The 15,337-nt window shown below is 41.4% G+C and overlaps 1 protein-coding gene across 1 annotated transcript; it reads right to left on the reverse strand.

The window, feature by feature from the left end:
• Positions 1-5,023: 5,023 nt before the first annotated feature.
• MTHFS (5,10-methenyltetrahydrofolate synthetase (5-formyltetrahydrofolate cyclo-ligase)) lies at positions 5,024-15,290 on the reverse strand. The gene is made up of 3 exons (XM_018561366.1): positions 15,142-15,290; positions 7,519-7,780; positions 5,024-5,275 (listed from the first exon to the last, which is right to left on the reverse strand). The coding sequence occupies exons 1-3, from the start codon at positions 15,250-15,252 to the stop codon at positions 5,034-5,036; spliced, it is 615 nt and encodes a 204-aa protein (XP_018416868.1). The 5' UTR covers positions 15,253-15,290; the 3' UTR covers positions 5,024-5,033.
• Positions 15,291-15,337: the final 47 nt, after the last annotated feature.

The raw sequence follows: 15,337 nt of genomic DNA on the forward strand, positions 1-15,337 counted from the left end.
GCCAACATTTCGGGGCCACGCAGGGTCCCCTTTTGAAGGCAACACAGTGATCAATGGGGTTAAGTGCTGGACTGGCATCATTTCGATAAACTTATCCAATATCACAACTAGGGATGCACCGATACTAGTACTCGTACTCGCCCAAATGCTTCGATGCCTAGCACGAGTACTTCCAGTATCAGGAAGCCGGGCAGCGCGTCATTACACGCTGCCCGGTTTCCCGATTGGCCGCGAAACGGCTCCATGCTCTCACGCCACTTGTGATGAGAGAGCATGGAGACGACTTCCCGGCCAATCAGGAAGCTGGGCAGCGTGTTATGACGCGCTGCCCAGCTTCTCGATTGGTCGGGAAGCTGGCCAATCAGGAAGCTGGCCTCGTGAGGATCTTCTTAATTGGGAAGCCGGGTGGCGAGGCTTCCTGAATGGGACTTCCGTTACTCGGTAATTGGTATCGGCGAGTACCGAAAATAAATTATCGGTACTCGTATTGGTACCAAAATACCGGTATCGGTGCATCCCTAGTCACAACATTTATTTCCATCCAAAGTTGCATTCATATTTCACCAAGATCTTGTAGTGATGATGGGAGAGTCAGACCTCTGTGTAAGGTTTTCTCCAGCACATCCCAAAGATTCTCAATGGGGTTAAGGTCTGGACTCTGTGGTGGCCAATCTGTGTTTTAAAATGATGTCTCATGCTCCTGAACCACTCTTTTTTTTACAATTTGAGCCCGATGAATCCTGGCATTGTCATCTTGGTATACAGGTGAAACTCAAATAATTAGAATATCGTGCAAAAGTAATTGCAGTAGTTGCTGCAAAAGGGGCCCAAACCAAGTACTGAGTACATATCCATGCTTGTACTTTTCAGAGGTCCGATATTGTTCTATGTACAATCCTTGTTTTAATGATTGCATCCTGAACCACTCTTTTTTTTACAATTTGAGCCCGATGAATCCTGGCATTGTCATCTTGGTATACAGGTGAAACTCAAATAATTAGAATATCGTGCAAAAGTAATTGCAGTAGTTGCTGCAAAAGGGGCCCAAACCAAGTACTGAGTACATATGCATGCTTGTACTTTTCAGAGGTCCGATATTGTTCTATGTACAATCCTTGTTTTAATGATTGCATGGAATATTCTCATTTTTTGAGATTGTGGATTTGGGGTTCTTGGGGTTTTCATGAGCTGTAAGCCATAATCATCACAATTATGACAAATCACGGCTTGAACTATCTTGCTTTGCATGTAATGAGTCTATCTCATATATTAGTTTCACCTTTTAAGTTGCATTAGTGAAATAAATGAACTTTGCACGATATTCTAATTATTCGAGTTTCACCTGTATGTCCATGCCATCAGGGAAGAAAAAATCCATTGATGGAAAAACCTGATCATTCAGTATATTCAGGTAGGCAGCTGACCAAATTTTTTGGGGACATAACGTTGCTGAATCTAGACCTGGCCAACCAACGCAACCCCAGATCCTAGCACTTATTCCATGGAAGGCTCTTACAAATTTTCTTCGATGAATCCACGTGATGACTTTTTTTTTTTGCCAGGCAGTGTATTTACAGGGCATGAAGAAGATAGGGCAGTGCCAAAGGCCTCTGTATTAATCCATAGTAACCAGTCATCTTTCAACGTTGGGCAATTTACAACAGTAATTGCTGCAAGTCAATTAAAGAATGCTGCACATTGGTTGTTATGGGTCACTGCACCTCAAACCCACCTTGCAATTTGCATTATTAAATAAGTGCTGCTGTGTGCGGTAACATTATAATAACCAAAGAAAAAAGGTGCTTTTCATAGCGTTCTGACTAAATAAAAACCTGATTTCTGAACATTTACTATGGGTTACTGCGTATCGCAATGCATTGCTTTGTGAGCCCTATTTATATCCACTGGACAGCCTTATTTGGAAAACAGTAAACCTCTGATAGCGCCACTCTTATTAACACAGGAGGAAAATACTAATAAACAGGATTTATTTTATCCATGCACCAAGCTGTTCACAGCAAGACCACAGGGGAATAGAACATAAAAAAATAAAGACCTAAACAAAACTTCAAAAGAAAAATATAAGCATGAATGTCCCAGATGCATAAATCACAGATACACAGCATGAGGAAGTGGAAGAGAGCTCTCACACAATATATGATTGAGCTACATGACTGTGTGACTGCCATCCTATTACTGCGATTCATTGGGAAACTCAAACCTGTTTCTTCAACAGTAAAGCTGGCTGCAGATTCTAGAACAATTACACTTTGGTGACAACATCTAATGGGCACATGTTTGTAGCTCAGCAGGTAACGCTGTGCATCTGCAATCTATAATAGTTCCCTGCTACTGTAATGTAGAAGGGTGATTATGGAGGACAATATACGGTCCACAGGCTGCGATTTTAATGGAACGCGCTAATGAGGATGAGAGATATTAATATCCCATATTTGTGAGGTTATATGGATTTGTAATTCACGGTTCCAGTTGTGAACTTCATAAGAGTATCAAAATTACAAATCAGCTGCTATGAAAAACCTGTGGTCTGCAATTAGAGTTCTGTGTGGAGAGGTGAGGAGCTACTGCTATCAACTGTGCTGTGTGCAATGGCTGGTTTGTGTTACGGTCACCAACACACATTATTTTCAGTGCATCTAAATACAAGACAAGTTAAAGGACATACAGACTGCAAATCTATTGTTTATTTATTTGACTTTATTTCTCCTTTAATAAACCCATAAACAGGGATAGGCAAACTCTGGCCTTCCAGCAGTGATGAAACTACAAAAAACTTCATGCATCTGCCTCGGGGAGTCATGCCTGTAGCTGTCAGAGTCTTGCAATTCCTCATGGGCTTTATAGTTCCACAATAGCTGGTGGGTCAGTGTTTGACTACCCCTTCCATACAATATTCCAAAATAACAATTACTGCTGAATCTAAGAGCCTTAATTAGGTGGGTTCCAGAACTAGCTGGCTATTGTTCAGTGTTGAAAGGCCAGAGATCATCCTTACCCATCCTGACCCAATCAGGATGGGTAAGGACCACTGGTCAACAGTAACAGATTTTCAAGTGGATTGAGGTCTAGACCTTGACTGGGCCAATGCAAGAAATCCAGCCTTTAGGCAACCTTAGCATTCCTATAATGCCTTAGCAGTCTAACTGTGGTGAAAGTACAAATCCTATAATGCCTTAGCAGTCTAACTGTGGTGAAAGTACAAATCCTATAATGCCTTTGCTTGTGGGAGCCATGCCTGTGGCTGCGAGAGTCTTGGGACTTGTAGTTCCACAACATCTGGAGTTTGGTTGTTCAGTGTTGAAAAGCCAGAGATTAGTTAAAACTGTGCATCAATTAGTCTGACATGGCTTTCCAGTTAATAAAGAAATGGTCTATTTGCTCCCTGTGGATCCATTAAAAGCTGGTATACACTGCCTGGCCAAAAAAAGTCAACACCTGGATTTAGATAAGCGAATAGGTAAGAGCTATAGGGGTTGCTGCAATTGGCCAGGTTTAGGCTCAACAACATTATGTGCCCAAAAGTTTTTTCCATCAATTGATTTTTTTCTTCCATGATGGCACATTGGGCATATTGCAAGATGACAATGCCGGGATTCACCAGTCAGAGATTGTGAAAGAGTGGTTCAGGGAGACATCACTTTCACACATGGATTGGCCACCACAGAGTCCAGACCTTAACCCCATTGAGAATCTTTGGGATGTGCTGGAGAAGACTTTACACAGAGGTCTGACCCTCCCATCATCACTACAAGATCTTGGTGAAAAATGAATGCAATTTTGGACAGAAATAAATGTTGTGACATTGCATAAGTTTGTAGAAATGATGCCACAACAAATGTGCGCTGTAATCTTAAGGCGGTCCAACTAAATATTAGAGTGTGTGACTTTTGTTTTGGCCAGGCAGTGTATATGGCTTTTACTTACCATGTCAACCGGGTGATGGTGACTAAAGACAGATCCTCAAGAAAAGTGCACACTAACAAAACAAAACTTTGCACAATAATCCCGGAACCAGCTTTGGCTGCAATTACATCTCCAAGTCTTTTGGGGTAAGCCTTGACCATTTATACACATCTGGATCTTGCCTATTCTTGCCTATTCTTCTTGGAAAAATGTATCTAGCTATGTCAGGATGGGTAGGGACCACTGGTCAACAGCAACAGATTTTTGGCTGGATTGAGGTCTAGACTTTGACTGGGCCAATGCAAGAAATTCAGTTTCCTGTCTTTAAACCACTCTAGGGAAGCTTAAGCTGTGTGTTTAGGGTGGGGGTAGGAAACCTCAGCAGTCCACCTGTGGTGAAAGCACAAATCCCATCATGCTTTTGCTTGTGGGAGCCATGCCTGAGGCTGCCAGAGTTTTGAAATGACTCATGGGACTTGTAGTTTCACAGCAAAACAATTTTGTTCATATCAATATTATGGACGTTTTGTGTCGAACAATATTACATTACATCAAATTACAATTAAATCCATTTTATTTCCAAGTGGTAGCACTATATAACATGGACATATGTCCAAAGGAGGTGAATATCATACCAAACATCATAATAACCAATGAGCAATATGCAAAAGAAAAACAATAACAAAACAACTTACAATTTGTATTATTGAGAGTTAAATGATATAAAATGTCAAAGTGATCCATTGGATGTAACTAGTAGGCAATGACAGTCTGTTATGAAAAATAAAGAAGGGAGAAGATGAGGTTTTTTAAGCACTGGATTAAACAAAGGCAGATTTGATTGTTGACTAAAGAATGATTAAGATCAGTACATTTCTTGAGCCTGCAGGTGACAAGTTTATTTTCTTGGTATATGACACTGGATACTGAGCAGATGAATATAAAAAGTAAAGGCCTAAGGACCTAAGATGGCCAAGGAAGAAATATTGCAGAAAGAAATTATAGACCTGAGGTAGAGGATCTTATTTCATAAATTACACAGAATTTCACTTTATTGCTGTAATATAGATTCACCAGTCACCTCTGTAGGTAGCATTTTTCTGAGTCCTTTAGTTGTTACCTATTTCCAGATCTCCAGCACAGAGGATCTCATCGATTTCAAAGTCACTGTCAGTGACAGGGATGGAGGGGCATAGCTGCTCTTGAAAAGTCAATGCGATTGTGTATGGTCTGGCAGAAAGTCGTTGGTTGTAGCGTTCTAAAAATGTGTCATAATATCCTTTACCTCTTCCCAAACGATGCCCTTCCTTATCAAATCCAAGTCCAGGCACGAGAACAAGATCCAATCCTCCTGTAACAGTTATATTACATAAGATAAGTCATGTCTCACTATAACACCAAATAACTTAGAGGAACAATAGGAAATATATTGTCTAAGCAAACAGCCATAAGGAGTGGCGAGTGATTACTTTTGTGTGGGCCACAAATGCCACCTTTGGCTCTTCTACTAAAGAGATGGACATAATAAAATTTCCAAACAATTCACTAGCAGACCTATGCCCATTCCAGGTCTGCATTCTTGGGACTATGCAAGTAAAATGTTGAGCTAAACTTGCCATGGTGTTGCGGAGAGGTCTGTGAGCTGTGTACAGAGGGTTAATGGAAAGATTCAAGAGAGAGATAAGGGAGATGTGGGCAGTGAGCGGAGGGTTCATGGAGAGGTACTAGGGAGAAGTGCAATGTATGGGCAGGCAGCAAGAAATTGATGCAAAGTGGTCAGGATAGATAAGCAAGATGTGGGGAGTGAGAAGAGGATAATGGGAAGATACCATGGAGAAATGTACTAGAAACTAGAAGAATCTTTTTTTTACCCAGCATACAAAAGGATCTGATGTTGCAATGCCCCTAAAATGACAGAACACAATGCAGGAAAAGCTCTATGAATGTGCAGACTGTATTGTTAAACCATCAAGATCTGATCTACACTGTACAGTTAAATATTCAGAAAGCTAAACTACTATACAAGTGACTTGGCTGAGTTCCACCCTCACTCAATATATCAAGTTTCTTGGGTTGTTTTAAGATTTTTGTTTAGCACACATTCATTGCTTGGAATTGCCCACTGGCATTTACAACAGTGTATCAAGTTGAGATCAAGCTCTATGAAAAATGATCTCCTCTCTCTGGAACAATTGTATTTCTACAAACCTCCATTGTCCAAAGCAAAGCAACGTCTACAGTATTACATGTACTGCTGGCTGGGCCTGCCGCCTATATATTGTTGTACATAGTTTATGAAGTGACACTAAACTCAGGAGTTAAATCTTAAAAATACATTCAAGTACCTTAACTATTAATAAAAATGTCTCTTATTTGTGTATCACTCGGCTGTAGATCCTCAAATCATCTCTGAATTGGTGCTGACACTGTCCTTCCTTCTGGAGGGTGGCTACTTTTGTTCCCCATGGTCCCTGTGTGTGTTGTAAAGTAGTCACCGCTCCAAGCTCGCTCCTGTAATGGACTACAATCTCAATACAAATTAGTAAACTAAACATGTGATTGTAGTCCATCACAAGAGCAAGTTTGGAGCAGTGACTACTATACAACACACGCAGAGACCATGGGGAACAAAAGTAGCCACCCTCCAGAAGGAAGGACAGTGTCAGCACCAATTCAGAGATGATTTGAGGATCTACAGCCGAGTGATACACAAATAAGATACATTTTTGTTAATAGTTAAGGTATTTTAATCTATTTGTAAGGTTTAACTCCTGAGTTTAGTCACTTTAAGTTATGCTGGAACTTGAAGTCTTTGGACATGGACCACAGTGAAGGCATTTAGTAGAGGTGAGAACCCTACATGATTCCCTGCATTAGTCAAAATGGAGGTAGCTCCAGCACTTGGAGGTTACACATACAATGCAAGAATCTTGTTAGAAATGGTCAAACCAGCATTTCAAAAACATTCCTTTCTATGCAAAAGGCATTAACAAATCAAAAAGCATCTATAACATTTATCAGCAAGCAGAAGAATCTTCCAACAAGCCTGGGGCCATGACAAGATCCTATATGCAAGTATTATTTATACCATCTTTTTTGGATGACTTATAGGAATCAGTCATTGGGAAATGACTCTTTGTAATTATTAAAACACAAAGATCTTAAGAAGAAATGGTTTAACTGCCAGCAAGAAATGCAAATATTATCTGGCATTAAGGCTTGCATAATCTTTCATTCTTCTACATATCTTCTTCCACTCTTATTACATTATTCAATATTAAAATCTGTATCCATCAAGTAGGTCAATACCAAAGCAAATGCCATATTGTGGAGACTATGATGTCCCAGAAAGGAAGCCGGTTCCCCTCTGATGTCAGAGCTAAGCAAGGACTCATGTGCAAGTCAATGTGCGTCTTTGATTTACTACTTGCAGACAGATGCCTGCAGGTTGGAATCAGAAGACAAACTTACAATCTTTTTTAATAAAGAATAATGTAATATTCAGAATATTTATTAAGCTGATATAATACTGTTCATCGCTGGAATATGCACACTTTCTTCAAACTTAGATTTTCACAGAAGCATCTTGCTCACCAGAGGTCAAAGCTTCTTCCCGGCATTCTTCCTCCCCAGGCTGGCGGATGTTCCATGTTGTTACCGGCAAGTTTTGAATCTCCTCCACTGCATTCAGTCTCACCATGTCCATGTGATTACTGCCGCGCTGGTAACGTGGAATGAAACAAGCTTTACCTTGGCTGAAAATGTCATGTATGATGTCCCCAGTCTGAATCTCATCAGGCATGTTCAGAAACACAGCAATACGCTGGGCTGCCTGGTAGTGGTTGTGGGACAGCAACTGCAAGGACATTTCAGCATTAGAAGTATGATGACAAAATATTATCTGGTGCAGTGCAAAGACAATAAAAAAAAATCATATTTTTCTAGCCAGGGTCTTCTTCATACGTGTGGTGACCTGAATTGTGCAAATGCAACTCATTACTTTGCTTTTTGTAAGCAGTCAGATATGAATGGAGCCTGTCATTAAAGTGACACTAAACTCAGGAATTAAATCCTAAAAATCCATTCAACTACCCCAACTATTATCAAAAATGTATCTTATTTGTGTATCACTCGGCTGTAGATTCTGAAATCATCTCTGAATTGGTGCTGACACTGTCCTTCCTTATCGAGGGTGGCTACTTTTGTTCCTCACGGTCCCTGTGTGTGTTGAAAAGTAGTCACTGCTCCAAGCTTGCTCCCGTGATGGACAACAATCTCTATACAAATCAGTAACCTAAACCCTAATAAGAACTAATGATTATTAGCAGGTGATAATTGTACAATTATCCTCTGCTAATATGAATGGATTAAATGATCCATAGTACATAATATGTACATAACATGTAGTTGTACTACAGGTCATTTAACCCATTCATGTTAGCAGAGGATAATTGTAAATCTATTGTTTGCAGTGTATACCCTATATGTAGTACATATATACAGTACACATTCCCAATACACTGCCGGCAATAGATTCACAATGATCCCCTGCTAATATTAATGGGTTAAATGATCCGTAGTACAACTACATGTTATGTACTATAGATCATTTAACCCATTCATCTTAGCCGAGGATAATTGTAAATCTATTGTCTGCAGTGTATACTCTATATTTAGTACATAGTACATTACACATGTCCAGTACACTACAGCAATAGATTTACAATTATCCCCTGCTAACATGAATAGGTTAAAAGATCCATAGTACATAATAGTACATAACATGTAGTTGTACTACCAATCATTTAACCCATGCATGTTAGCAGGGGATAATTGTAACTCTATTACTGCAGTGTACTGGACGTGTGTGCTGTATATGTACTATGGATCATGATTTAACCTAACTGGTGGACGGTTCAAAGTGATGCAGAGAGCGATCTCTGTATCAGTTTATGTTAGTAAAGGGTGTCGTGGTGACACCCACTCACGGGGTAGGTCCATGGCACCCTACACTCATGAGATTTTCTCACTCTACTCTGATGATGGGCATCATTTATCCCAGATGACAAACATTCCTGTTCATGTCAATGAAGGCGGGGAGGTGACAAAGGCAGACAATAATGAGCAAGGTAGGCATTTTAAACTGTTCCTATTCAATAAATCTTTGGCAAATTTTATTAAAAACGGTCATAAGAACGTACAATCGTGATCTAGGTTTTAGATCTTTTCAATCTTTGAATGCTTTGTTTGAAAGATCTGAGACCTAACCCACGATTGTACGTTTTTATGATCGTTTTTAATAAAATTTGCCTAAGGATTCTATACTATGTGATATTCCATTTCTTTCTCTGAGTACTATCTGTGATTGGAGGAGATGAGATATCTGTGAGCAGTGACTGGCATTGGCGACATTTATGAGCGCTATCTGACCATTATTTTTGGTCCATCCAGTCTGGTGAGTGGGAGCAGTGTACATAAGTGCCCAGAGTTATGCAAGTGGATTTGGATCTTTTCACACAAGGAGCACTATGTGTGTTTTTGGTGTTATGTGAAGCACACCCGGACTGTTTACATATGCACTATTGGGATGCACTTTAGAAAGGACGCTTGGTGAACTAGGTGGACATTTCTTCTAATATTGCAAGGTCTGGAAATGAAGTGGACACTATTCTTGTTATGCACTTTATCTTATATGTTTATTTTTGATACATATGTTTTATTTATAACTGTTTTATTTTATACAAGCGCAGTGTGATTTGGGATTTTAAACAGTTAGACCCAAGAGAGCGGTCAGACAGCTGGTCTATGTTTGTTCCCATACATATCAAACCTCCACTGCTCCAGGTAAAAACAACAGGATTGGGTGAATGTCATCTTCTAGGCCTCAATCAATAATTTGTAGACCTGCATGCATTCCATTCTTAATCGCTAAATGATACTTAAACTTATGGCTCCAGCCGATAAAATGTTATATTTGTATCAATATAGATCAATCTACACTGGGCAAAGAAGAAGAAAATTGCAAGTGTGAAAAGCAATAAGCCAAGACAATTGCCGTGGCCAAAACCTAATAACTCTCTCAGGAAATTGACATAAAGTAAAGTAAGGCTGGAAAAATCCTAGAAGCCAGGTAGACGACTTGACGTAATAAAATCATAAAACTCAAGCCATTCTCTACAGTAAAGTTGTATTTACAGGTATTGGACATTCAGAAGCTAAAACATGGAATATAAATGACTACATTTATGGATATTACAGTTTTGCTCAACTTTATAAGAATATAATATATTCCCAGTTTTAAAGAACAATGTTTACTAAGTATGCCCTGGTACAGTTTACATTCCCTGATTCCAATCACAATTCCTATAAATGGCCAAGTGGGGAGGACGTTCTCCAATGTCTGTAGGTATAGGTCTATGAATGATTTTTAAATAACTCTATGCACGTTTAGATTATAAAACATACATCCCCATGTATGTTTTATCATTTTCTGAAATTGAATGTAGATATGGTGAATTTACTGCAGGCATCATCAGTACCTGTCAGAAGTATGCCTTGGGGTACCCAAAGCACCAGTTGGGAAGGCTGTGAGACCCTTCTCATTCATGGTGCTGTAGCTGGTTAATCGGCAGTTCTGGGCCCTACTATGTAAAGATCAACAGTGAAAAAAGTATGTATGCACCGAAATTTCGGCTGCCGAAACATATTGAAAAAGTGCAATTTTTTTGCCGAAATAGCTGTGCATCCCTGGTTTCTCTCCTCCCCGCTTAGCGCTGCTCTGTGTCCCAGCGGGGAGGAGAGAAACTGTCACAGGAAGCCGAGCAGTGCGGGAAGAGAGCGCTGTGAGCGGCTGTCGTCTCTCCTTCCTGCACTGCTCAGCCTCCTGTCACAGATCGGCAGAGCGGTGTGGGGGCAAAGACAGCTGACATTGCTGTCACAGGAGGCTGAGCTCTCCTCCCGCACCTCCCCGCTCAGCCTCCTGTGACAACCAATACAGAATGGATAGCGGGTACAAACACTCAGCGATCAGTCATCGCTGAGTGTTTGTAAATAATTGAGGACAAAGTATGTTCACTGTGTCCCCAATCATGAATGAATAGGAAGTGATCTACATCACTTCCTTTTCATTCATAATAGTGGTCATGGTAAACATACTATCGCCACGAGTTATGAATTAACAGGAACACTCAGTATAGAGGATTCCTGTTCATTTATAACATGGCCTTCATGGCCTCCAGATTGAGGGCTCTGTGTCTCTGAGGACTCTGGGTCCTGAATCTCTTTTTCTATTTTAAAAGAGAAAAATCAGGGGTCTGTTTAGACCCCTAATATTTCCCCGAAACCCCCCAACAGTAAAGTAAAAAATAAAAATATTTTATACAAATAAATAAATAAATATATTTAAAGAAATGAAAAGTTTATAAAAAATAAAATATTGTAAAACATTTTTAAAAGTTAGTTAGTAAAAAAAAAATTGGTTTCCGGTTTCGGCCTGGCATTTGTTTTTATTTTGGTTTTGACATTTTCATTTCGGTGCACCTCTAAAAAAAGGGAGCTTCCATTTCTGATCGGAGGCTGCACTTCCAAAAAAAAAAAATTCAGCAATGGCAACTGCTATCTTTATTATTCCCAAAGGTTCCCTGGCCAATTTCCAGGCCAGACCATTGTCCCATGACTGAAGGGTTGATGTCACCTACCCTGCTCCCCCCCATCACCAACACCAATGATTTCGGTAACGGCTACAATGGAGGAAGCAGCTGTGAGGAGGTGCTAGAAAGGTCAGTATAAGGGGGTTTCAAGGGGGATCTTTTCAGAGACATTGCCCTGCATGGATAAAGTGACAGCTCAGCACAAGGAGGAGATGTGGATCATCTGTGCATTGTGGTGCGCTGCGTTGTAAAAAATTTTGCATGTCCAATTTCATGTACAAAATTAATGGGCTGCCTTAATGGGCTGCCTAACCTTTTAGGCCTCATTAACACAGGCTCATTAGGCCCAGCAGACCTGCGGTTGGAATCACAGGTAGTTCTGGACAGCTGCGGCCGCTCAGCCTGTACAAAGCAATGACAAGCTGAAAGGAGCCGCAGTTGTTTACTGCTATTCACATCTATCCACACTTCCTGCAGATGGGGACGGTTGACTGTCCCTGAGACAGATTACATCCAGGGCTGTTCATCTGTCCCGACACAAAAAGGTTGGCCTAGTAACTGCTTGTAAAAAAGAAGACGACTTATTACTGTCTGGTGGGAGGCAACTGTGAAAGAAAGTGTGGTACCCCGGATACTGGCAAAATACACATCCCTCTCCAAACAGATCTGTCTTTAATTTGGGGGTTACAAGTCACTTCGGTTCTGACACTTGCAGACTGGGGCCCCCACAAGCGGCCCACCATCGCTCAGCATGCGGCCCCCTGTGCTCCAGACCTCTATTCAGGGCTGCAAATGGAATGACAGTGGTGGTATAGCGCTAAGCCCAGGACCTGCGTCATTGTGCGCTTCAGTGCGGGTGTTGTGCCCACTACTGTAACAGTGCATTGGGATGCCATTTAACCCTTTTGCTGCTGTGGCATTTTATGCGCACATTATAATCCACATTTTAGGCATGAGAGTTACATAAAACCCTTGAGAGTTATATATATTTCCTGAAAGCAGACAGAACCTGTACAATACAATGGCGGCAGTTGCAAAACGTTTACGTCGCATGATCTTAATGCAACTCTTTATCAAGCCCAAAATGTCAGTAAATATACACTTAAAGTGACACAAAACCCTCAGCTTTTTTCTCTTTGTACACAAGGAACATTCTCCAAAGACACATTTATTTATATTTCAAAATAAAGTCTTATTATGTTAATCCCTTTAGAAAGTCTGCTGTGCTCACTCCTGTGTCTCTTCTCTCCCCTCACACTTCCTGTCCCTTAGTAAGAGCCGTGCACGTTGATTCTGGTCACGTGCATATCTTTCTTTGCTTACAACTCCATGAGGCACAGAGGAATCATCTCTCACACAGATGCCTCCTCTCCCTCTCCCCACTGCTTGTAATCTCCTCTGCAATGCTCTGAATCATCAAAACGACTTACAACAGCTTTACAACAAACATCAAGTTTACAACAAATCTACACAGAAAAACTACTTTATTTCACATGCAGGTGCCGTATCCTCTGTGACCAGATTCAGCATGTGAGCTGACACTCAGAAGAAAGTATGAGGCTGGTGACAGGTCACATGATGAATCTCCTCTCCTCCCCCCACACTCCCTCCTTGCTGAGCCAGGAGGAGAGAAATCACCGATCATATATTTCCCCCATATGTGGGAGGAATCCCAGCCCCTTGCAGAGTCCGGAGGGGAGGATTTGCGTGTGGAGACTGAGAAGACACGCCCCCAGCATGTTGTAGTCCTTCACATGAATGAGCACACAGGGTGGCTACTTTTCAGCTCCCATAGGGTAGTCACCATCTAGCAGGAAGTTGTGGCTGGAGAAAAATAAAATGGATTTTGGAGCATTTAGAGCTAAACAATTACAAAGAAAGGTACCCAGTAATGTATTATTTATATAATAGTTATTTTTATTATTTCATTTTTGAGTTTAGTGTAGCTTTAAGTTAATTTTAGCGCCCAAAAACACAATATGATACCCATTTCCTTATTTTTTGTGTAAAATATCAAAGATGAGGTTGTGCCGAGTAAATAAATACCCAACATGCCAAGCTTAAAAATTGCATGGGCCCGTGAAACTACAACAAAATACAGTACCTCATATTGTCCATAGGCGTCTCTTTATGAGCCCATACGGGTCATCAGTTTAGCGTTAACTGTAAATATTGGCCCTAGAATTATTGCTCTCACATGCGGCGATACCCGACACGTGTAACGCAATCAACATTTTCGTATGTTGGTGTGTTAACATTACTATGCGCACATTCACAGGGGCGGGTGGACCTTAACTTTTAAACTTATTTGAATGACAGGCCAGGAGACTCATGGTCTGTCCAGCCCAACCTGGCATAACAGCATGATTGACAGGCCAGGAGATTCATGGTCTGTCCCGCCCACCCTCCGATAACACCATGATTGACAGACTAGGAGACTCATGGTCTGTCCCGCCCACCCTCCGATAACACCATGATTGACAGGCTAGGAGACTCATGGTCTGTCCCGATGATTGACAGACCAGGAGACTCTGGTCTGTCCCGCCCACCCTCTTATAACACCATGATTGACAGGCAAGGAGACTCATGGGCTGTCCCATCCACCATGGCATAACACCATGATTGACAGCACAGGAGACTCATGGTCTGTACCGCCCCCACACTGGCATAACACCATGATTGACAGGCCAGGAGACCCCGGCCAACACTAACACCCATATGCAGCTAGAATTTCCATCGCAGGAAGGGAATTGTAGTTTGTTCCAGCAGCCCTGGAAGGGATGTTGGCGCTTCCTTTCCTTGATCCCTCCACTGGGTGCCCAGACATAGCTGAGCTTTCTGTCTGCAAACGATCACATCATCCACTTACAAAATAAACTTTAATCAAAAACTAGGTAGTGACATTTGCAATGTGCATAGATCGAATGAATCGTCCAAACTGAAAAGTATCCCAGAGGTCAGCTTTAAAATGAATGCCAATGTAACATAGATGCATGCATCATGCCACGTTACCACAATGCATGAATGTTAATAGGCCCTTAAAGTTACATTAACATTTGGCTCAGATTGTGTTCTCCTGGGTGTTTATTGTGGACATGTTGGGGGTCACACCTGAGGGCCCCCTATATTTACTAACGTGACACTCATAAGGTCTCCCATCTGGTATGTATGCAGCGTGTGAATATAGGCGGCTCTCCCTTCAGGTGACCATTTCACACCATGACCCAGGATGGTGTCGCACACAAGGCCAAGGCCACTGATTTATAAGTAAACCTACAAAATTACAATGTAACGCTACATATTCAGATTGCTACATTAGCTCAGTCATAATTGAATCTCTTTAAAATACAAAAAACAGCCCTTGCATTTTATATATGGCTGAGTCTACTCTTTAGAATACCTTTCCTGCGTACAGTTGCGCTCTAATAATAACCTCAATACTTTGGAATAAACTCAAATTTGCCCACACTTAATATGGAAGCTCCGGGTCTCTCCCCTCAACTGCGCATGTGCGCTAAATACTAAAACAGCTGGCTCCTTATTCCAGACACTAAAGAGCGGAACACACCTTCCGAGTCACCGCCTGGGACTGGCGAAGCTTCTCTAGGTCGCTCAAGGCTGAAATCCTTTGTTTCAGCTGAGCCCTGAGCGCCCGCTTAGCTGCGTGAATCGACGCCATCTTTTCACAGCGAACGAATGATTAGCACCGCCCACCCTGATAACACTGACTGATCTAGCCTGAAAGCGGCCCTCCCACTCAGGTA

The sequence above is a fragment of the Nanorana parkeri genome, unplaced genomic scaffold (assembly GCF_000935625.1).
Source record: "Nanorana parkeri isolate BGI_ZX_2015 unplaced genomic scaffold, ASM93562v1 scaffold519, whole genome shotgun sequence".
NCBI lineage: Eukaryota > Metazoa > Chordata > Amphibia > Anura > Dicroglossidae > Nanorana > Nanorana parkeri.